The sequence below is a fragment of the Triticum dicoccoides genome, chromosome 7A (genome assembly GCF_002162155.2).
Source record: "Triticum dicoccoides isolate Atlit2015 ecotype Zavitan chromosome 7A, WEW_v2.0, whole genome shotgun sequence".
NCBI classification, from domain to species: domain Eukaryota; kingdom Viridiplantae; phylum Streptophyta; class Magnoliopsida; order Poales; family Poaceae; genus Triticum; species Triticum dicoccoides.
In genome coordinates, this window is record NC_041392.1 from 136,328,669 (window position 1) to 136,336,600 (window position 7,932).

Genomic DNA, 7,932 nt, shown 5'->3' on the forward strand with positions numbered 1-7,932 from the left:
GGCGGCTACGCGGCGCATTAGGTGAGCCTATGCCTCATTCTTCTCCAATTCGTGTTCATCAGTGCTTATATTGGATTAAAAACAGCCCTAATTAAAGAATTAGGGTTCTACCGAAATTGGGGATTTTTCTAGGGTTCTTCAACATGGGGTTTTGCTACTGTATGTGTGCTATGTATCCCTCTGCCTTCTAATTTGATAATCCAAACGGAAACAGATACTTAAAAGAGGATCAAGTTAAATTAACAGAAACTTAATCATGAGCATTAATTCTTCAGAGGCTTAATTAAAACTGATTAAGCATAATGGCAATGGAGATCCGTGGCAAATTAGAATACAACATGAGGGCATTAAGACAGTAGCATGCATATTTGGGCTAACCAGGGGTAAAACTTTCAATCTTGATCATAAACCCTAAACATGTCATTGATCTAAACATGATAGTGATCTACTGATCAACAATAAAGGAATCTATTGCAATCAAGATTGGCGACTGATACCATTGTTGGAATAATTATGCGTCTATGAGATGCCATTAGCAGAATCTAATTGCACCTAGATCACCTCACAACATGAACAGAGAAGGGTTTAGGGTTTCTTTACATGTCACGGGAGTGGACATGATCGCCTGCTCGGTGCAGGCGTGATGCAGGGGTGATGTAGTCGAAGTAGATGTTCTCCTCGACGTCCTGATTCCTTCAGGACGCCACCGGCACTGCCCAGGGACAGCGGCGGCGGCTGGCTTAGGTCTTCCCGTCGCTGCAGCACTCCCCCTGATCGGATGGGGTGAGAGAATATCGGGAGGAGAGTAAACCTTACGTGAATTGTAATCTCGCAGGTGCCCAGCTCTCTCCCGTATCCCTTTTAATATGGCGCTGGCGACAGGGGACCCAAAACCTGAGTTGGTTTTTGGGCGCCCCCGATCAGGGCGCGTTAGTTCTGATCGAGGCTCACGTACGTTGGCACGTGGACCCCTTCACTTATCGTTATCCCTTTATCCTTTTTTTTTCTGTTAGACTAACAGATCTAACTGGCCTGTTTAAGCCGTCAGATCAAAACCAACAAAGTTAGCATTATAACGACAATGTGTTTGTGGTTTTGGCTCGACAGATGCTGCCAATACAACGACTCTCTACTAGAGAGTTTATCTAAGAGTTCTGTTAAGAGTTTAATTAGGATTACATGGGAACTACTCCCCTCATCACGGTTTAGAAGACGCGCTTGGAAATTCTCTGAGACCTAGGTGGTTATTTATTGGTTGTGAGATGGGCTAAAAAATAGCATTCACATTACGCATGCATATAGAAATAGTATATCGGAGTACTAATTAGCTACTAAAAATAAATGTAATGCGCTCTAAACCTTGTCTATTATGGAAACGCATGCAAATTTAATTGTGCTTTCTAAACCGTGACGGAAGGAGTAGCTAGCCAGCGACAGTGCAAAGCTAGTGCGACCATTAATCTAATAGAAGAGGATTGAGCACGTGCGCCGGCCGCCGCGCGCTAGCTCAGGGTCAGCTAGCACGCACCACGGCGGAAGCCCACAGCCCCTCCGGCGACGTCATAGAGCACCTCGTGCGTCTGCTGCTGCACGTTGCCGATGAAGCCGAGGGCGAAATCCGCGGCGACGGGCGCGAAGGCGAGGCATCCGTCCAGCAGCACGGCCAGAAGGTCAAGCTCGATGACGGCGCCGCCGTCGAACACCAGGGAGACCGCGGGCACCGTCACGGTGGTGACCCCCACGAAGTCGAAGCAGGTGTCGAGGTTCCCCGTCGGGGCGCGCGTCTTGTACGCCCTCATGGCGTTCCTGAACGCCAGCCGCAGCGCGCGGTACGCGGTGGGGGGCAGCCGCGTGATGATGGCGCTCGAGTCCATGACCGTCCCGCCGGAGAAGACCACCGGCGGCACGTTGAGCCGCCGCCCGGCGACCTCGATGCCCTGGAGACGCACCACGTAGATGGTCGGGTTGATGACGTTGGCGTTCCTGACCAGCGGCGTGGTCGCGAATGTACTGCCATCGTCGGCCGGCCCGCCGATGGAGAGGAAACCGGCGGCGCTGGGCCCCGGGACGCAGTAGGAGAAGGCGTTGCCGTAGGCGCGGGCCGTCTGCGAGAGGAGCGACTGCGGCCCGGCGCCGAGCGACATGGTCCCGGAGGCCTGGGCGCTGAACTTGCCGCGCACGGCGTGGCTGCACCCGAACCGGAAGTTGAGGAAGGTGGTGCTGGGGCTGATGGTCAGCGTGTCGGTCATGTACGTCCCCAGCGTCAGCCGGTGATCGCTGTACTCGATCCGGTACAGGCAGTCTCCCGTCGAGTTGGCCTTGGAGCAGCCATTGGCATAGTTGCCGAGAGATCGGCAGGCGCGGGAGCCGCAGCGGACGGGCGCGCCGGTGCTCGACCTGTATTTTCAACAATGGATATTACATGACAGCATCAAGAAGACAGTACTACAAAATTAATAGAACCAGTGGTGCTTTGTTGACCTGCGGGGATCGAAGAAGGCGTTCCGCTGCGGGTAGCACTGGGGGATGGGGCACGGGAGGCACTGGATCCACGGGACGTCCTCCGTCGTGTCGATGGCCATGGTCTGTGCCAGGATCATTGGGTCGTCGTCGTCGTCGCCGTCGATCACCGCGCCGTAGCCAGAGCCAGAGCCGATGCCGAAGGTCCCTCGGATCATGAAGTCCACCTGCATCATGTCCACGTGCGGCCTGGCCGGGTCGAGCACGTCGTCCACCTCGCCGGTGGCCTTCCTTCGGACGTAGTCCGTGCGGGCCTGATCCCAGCGGAGCATCTCGACCAGGGGCGGCGGCGTGCCCTCCGACGGCGAGCACGGGCCGTACGGCCGGTGCAGCGGCACCCACGTACCATTCGCGGATGGAGTCACTGCAAAAAAGAAGCAGCACCATGCATCACGGCTATGGTTCTCGCAACACAGCTTCATCCTCTCGTCTACCTATGTACGTACGTACCCTTGAGGCCGGAGCAAATGGATTTTGGCTCCATCAGGTGGCTGGTCTGCACCACCATGTAGCGCTGGCGGCGGCGTACCGGATCTGCTCCTCCGCCATGCGCAATGGCCGAACTAACGGACAAGAGGAGGAGGAGGAGCACGCCGAGTGCTACTAGCGGCGGGCTAGAAGCACTGGCCATGGCTTCCTCTGTGATGTCGCCGTTTCCAGCCGATCTGGCTCTACATATGCTTTCATGCCCTCAACGTGTCGTTTGCACTGTACTTGTTAAACCAGTTAACTAAGACTAAGACTTGTTCAAGTCTAAATGATGACGCCGGGGGCCAACAACGGTGTCCAGAAGGGATGCTGCGTCAAGGAGGAGCCGCCATCCCTGCCACGCCTCAAGGAGGAGCCGACAGTCCTGCCACGAAGCCAGACGAGGCGCTTCGTCCAGCTGGCGTCCCCATCGCACTGATTCCGGCGCGTCAAGGAGGTGGCATTGCCACCGCCGCTACGTCGGCAGTCCAGGTGCCAGTGGGCCCAGTCGCCGTGAAGGAGGCGAAGGCGCCCTCCCCGGTAATCGCCAACACTCGCGGCTACCTCCTTCACTACCTCAGTCGCTGTAGGGGTGGCACATCCTCGCGCACCATGACGCCGGCCGACATGACGGCAGACCAGGAGGCGTGGCGCGGCGGGCGGCATTCACGATGTCACACGTGGCGCCGGATTGGGTCCGCATCGACCCGTCCTCGTGTTGGCATTGATCGAGGATCGGTCTAGAACCACCGTGTTGACGGATGCCGCCGCCGACGTCGGATCAACAACCAGCTCTACAAACTGGGGTTGGCTGAATCCGAACGCTTGGCCTGCCACCTTGCTGGCAACGGCAAGGGAGGGCGGCACGGGCCGGAGTATGCGTCCGACCCTCGTCGCCAGGCAGACGTAGCCGAGCAGATGCGCCGCGAACGCGCAACGACAGCCAATCGAGTCTACCGCGACACCTAAAGGCCTCCAAACATTGAAGGGACAACAACTATGGTGGAGGTGCCGAAGGCCTCGGAGGCCATGCCTACGACGTCACCATCCGGTACCTCACTTAGTATAGTTTAAATTTTATATGGTTTAATTGAACTTTGTTAATTTTCATCTTTTTGATTGAAAATATCAAATTAAATAAAAATCGTGTTCCGTCCTTTTTTGAAAAGTCTGTTTTAACTGGGACGGACGTGTCCATGGATATTTGATATGTTCGTTGTGATACACGATGTTTGAGTTGGCCTAACTCATTCAGCAGCCGGAGTAAGGCGCGGTGTATGGGTTGAGTTCTTTTTGTTTTGTTGACAAAGTGTATGCATTGAGAGTAATTACAATGCGCAGTGGATAACACTGTATGATGGATATGGATCCACTTGGCGAGAGGCAGGTCGATCAGGTGCCTGTGCAGTCACCCGCAAAAAAAAAAAAGGTGCCTGTGCAGCGTGCAGTGCCTCCAAAAGTACAAATAAAAGACACGATGAAAGCGGTCTTCCCCTCGATCGTCTTTAACTACTTCAACAGTGTTGCTCTCGTGCCCAACATCCCTGCACCGAACACATGCTTGCTCCAGCACGTAGTTACTGCTCGTCTACCACCTGTGCCGGTTGCCAGTGCATGCATCTTTAGCTCCGACCTGACCTGCCACCTTCCATCAATTTTCTCAAAGGACATGTCCTGCTTCTAGGGCAGTACCACAGGCTTAGGATCGGGTTAATCATAATCGAGGAAGTTGAGACATAAAGAGAATATTTCGTTGCAATTTGTTTATTAACAAATTGGGTTTATCTCAACTAGAAATTGGCAAACACGTCTAAAAATGAAACGAGTGGGTGCGGCTCGCGACTCCATGGCCTCACGAACGCCTACCCCGCAAAAGTCGTACGGAGACACACTCCACAATCTCGCAACCTTCTCGATAAGTGTTTTTCGAGTGAAACTCCGTTAGAAATTTCAGCGAAACTAATCGAACACGGAAATATATACGTGCGCGGGAGGGTTTACAAACTTACAACACATCATCAGCTCATTGAACACTCGTCAAGTTGATGTATTTGCAAGCTTCTACAAAGTGTTGATTCGTTGCTTGAGTGCTATGCATGGAATATACGTTTCCGTGATCATTTACTTCACCGTGTCTGTTTTTTAAGCTGCAATGTACTATGCTCATCAACAAGTTATGATGTTGTGGAATGTTTGAGACTTGATGTGCTCCTGTTGCCCATTTTCTAGCACCGGCGAGTAGATGGTTGTTCTGAGCTCTTGCCGCTGGCTGGCTGAACGACGGGACGGTGATCACAGCGGGGAAAGTTACTCCGCTCTGCTGCGCGTTGTGCTGGAGCAGCTCACAGGGACAGGGCTGGGACCTGGGATCCACGCGGGCAAAACCCCGGCCCGACAACGGATCGGAATCACATGGCAATACCCGCCTGGTTTCACCCCGTCAGAGCATCTCCAACAAGCGCGGCAAAAGACACATCCACACGGTAAATTTTGGTTTCAGCGTGCGCCGACTGGTTTCGCGCGCTCCAGCGGTGACGGGAACGTATCGCGCGCGGGAAGCGTTTGCGCGCGCGGGGAAAGCGGCACGCGGGGCGGTAAATTTGACGCGTCGCTTCGCGTGCGCCTATAAAATCCCGCCCTCGCCACGCGCACAGAACACAACCACATGCCCTCCCCTCGCAACCTCGCCGCTTCACAACCTCGGCGCTTCGCCATGTCGCCGCTTCGCCTCTTTCCGCGCCACCATCGCGCCACCATGTCGCCACGCCGCCGGGGTTCTTCGGGCTACCGCGGCGTCCGCGAGCGCCCCAACGGCTGGTACTCCGCCGAGATCCGATCCGGCGATGTCCGGCTCGGCCTCGGGTCGTTCCGGAGCACGTACGAGGCGGCCCGCGCGTACGACGCGTCGGCGTGGTGCTTGGACAGGCCCCGGTCGCAGATGAACTTCCGGGACGTCTTCACGCGCGAGCAGGCGCAGCGCGTCGCCCCTCCGCCGTGTCTCATCACCGACATGGACCGTGCCGACCACGTTCGGCGGCAACGCCGCCTCCTCATCGCCGAGGAGGACGAGCGAGCCATGGCGGAGTGGCGCCGTCGCCACCTGGAGGACGTCGCCGACGAGCGTGCCTACTGGGCGGAGATGACGGCAAGGCGCCGCGCGAAGCGGGCGGGCCGGCGTCGGAAGGCATTGGCGAATGCGCAGTCCGATATCGTTGCAGCAGGTGGGAGGTCGATCTTCATGTCAGACGATGAACGTTGGTTGGACATATGGCTCGATATCTTGGACGACACCGACGAGGATGATGATGGTGATGATGGTAGCGACTTGGAGTAGTTTCTATCTATATATGTCGTAGTAGTTTCTATCTAGTTGCACCATAGTTTTATCTATCTATGCTTTCGAACTATCTATCTAGTTGCACCGATATAAAGTACCTTTGTATCATTTTTATCTATGCAATATATCGCTTATCTATGTAAAAAATGTTGTAGAATGAGCGCGCGCTGCATTTTTTGTGCACTGCTGGAGCGGCGCGCGCTACATTTTAGCGCGGCTGCTGGAGCCAGCGCCGCGCGCCGCAAAGCAGTTTTTTGCACGCGGCGGCGCCTGTTGAAGATGCTCTTACCATCTTGACTTCTGCACATGCACCATACAAAGTCCACACACACATCTACAGCTTCTAGCTAGGAGGGGAGAGCAAGTTTTGATTATCCATGGTGACTACCACTGGGAAGCTCACTGATGGCGTGTGGGGCCCGAAGCACTACATCCTGACGGCCATCGCCGTGACCCTCGCCGTGAGCGCCGTGGCCGTCGTGACCTCCGTCATCCTCAGCCCCGCGCGCCTCGTCTTCTCCGTGACCGCCACCTCCACCAACCAGCTCCAGGGAGCGCCGGTGTTGATCCTAAACTTCACCATGGATGCTGCCAACCCGAGCCGCCGCGCGGGGGTGGAGTACAGCTCCCTCACGGCCCGGCTGCGGGTGTACAACGCGAGCCACGGGGCGGACGCGTCGGTGCAGACGGTGGTCCACCAGGCCATGCCGCTCCTCCAGCCGCCGGCGAGCTGGAGGCTGGAGCAGCTTCCGTGCGTCGGCCTTCTTCGACCTGCGCTTCTTGGTCAGTAACTCCGGCGGCAACAAGGGCGTCCGTGCCCAGCGGGCGCCTCCCATGAGCGTGCTGGTGAGGGCCCAAGTCCGGTTCAAGGTCGGGCTGGCCTACTCCCGCCCGTACGACGTCGAGGTGTCCTGCCAGCCCGTCGACTTCTTCACGGCCGCCGCCGCCGGTACGAAGGTCGGCTGCGTTGCCTGACAGATCGATCGATCTATGCCTAGCTGTTTGTGTCGATATGTGAATCTCTGTAGGTCTGCAGATCCATTTTGTTTCGACAGTCCAAATTTAAGTTCTCCAGGTGAATGGTTCTGCTTTGCTACCACGAGGATCGGCTGTGTTCTTCTGGTTTCCTTCCATCAACAGAATAGATTGCATTAAAGAAAATAGGTTTGCTATTTTACATCTAGATGTGAAATAGTTATCTTACATCTAAGTTCATAACCATTAGATCTCGTCCTATCTTCAAGATTCTCGCTAGTTATTTTTCTGTTGTTGTCGTGCGTTTTTGTTCGCGTCCTCGTCATTCGTCTGTGCGCGCGGCCCAACTCGAGGCTGGTTCCTATTCGGCGCCTTAAGCGCCCGCTATAGTTGTTTCTACTAACGGGCGCATACCCCCCCTTGTCACATTGGGCCGGCCCATTTTCGATTTTTTTTTGTTTTCTAAACATCAAAAACTCCGCGAGAGCTGGGTTTCGAACCGTTACGGGCGAGTTCTGAGCGCGACGCAACACCAGGGCAGTTCAGCTGGCGTGATTACGTACAGGTTTTCTTTCTTCTTCTTTTCTTTTCTTTTTTTCTTTTTTCAAATTCGTGAAACTTTTCTTTCTTCA

General features: G+C 55.1%; 1 protein-coding gene across 1 annotated transcript; it reads right to left on the reverse strand.

The window, feature by feature from the left end:
• Nucleotides 1-1,140: 1,140 nt before the first annotated feature.
• LOC119328063 (aspartyl protease family protein At5g10770-like) lies at nt 1,141-3,151 on the reverse strand. Its single transcript, XM_037601105.1, has 3 exons — nt 2,971-3,151; nt 2,482-2,884; nt 1,141-2,397 (listed from the first exon to the last, which is right to left on the reverse strand). Exons 1-3 carry the CDS (start codon nt 3,149-3,151, stop codon nt 1,518-1,520), a joined length of 1,464 nt encoding a protein of 487 aa, XP_037457002.1. The 3' UTR covers nt 1,141-1,517.
• Between the last annotated feature and the right edge of the window lie 4,781 nt (nt 3,152-7,932).

What these genes read in the sequence shown, in the direction of transcription:
- LOC119328063 (XM_037601105.1), bottom strand. Translation starts at nt 3,151, where the DNA reads ATGGCCAGTGCTTCTAGCCCGCCGCTAGTAGCACTCGGCGTGCTCCTC. An exon ending in CATTTGCTCCGGCCTCAAGG is followed by an intron (nt 2,885 to 2,970) that starts GTACGTACGTAC and finishes TCTTTTTTGCAG; the next exon opens with TGACTCCATCCGCGAATGGT. An exon ending in GCCTTCTTCGATCCCCGCAG is followed by an intron (nt 2,398 to 2,481) that starts GTCAACAAAGCA and finishes TTGAAAATACAG; the next exon opens with GTCGAGCACCGGCGCGCCCG.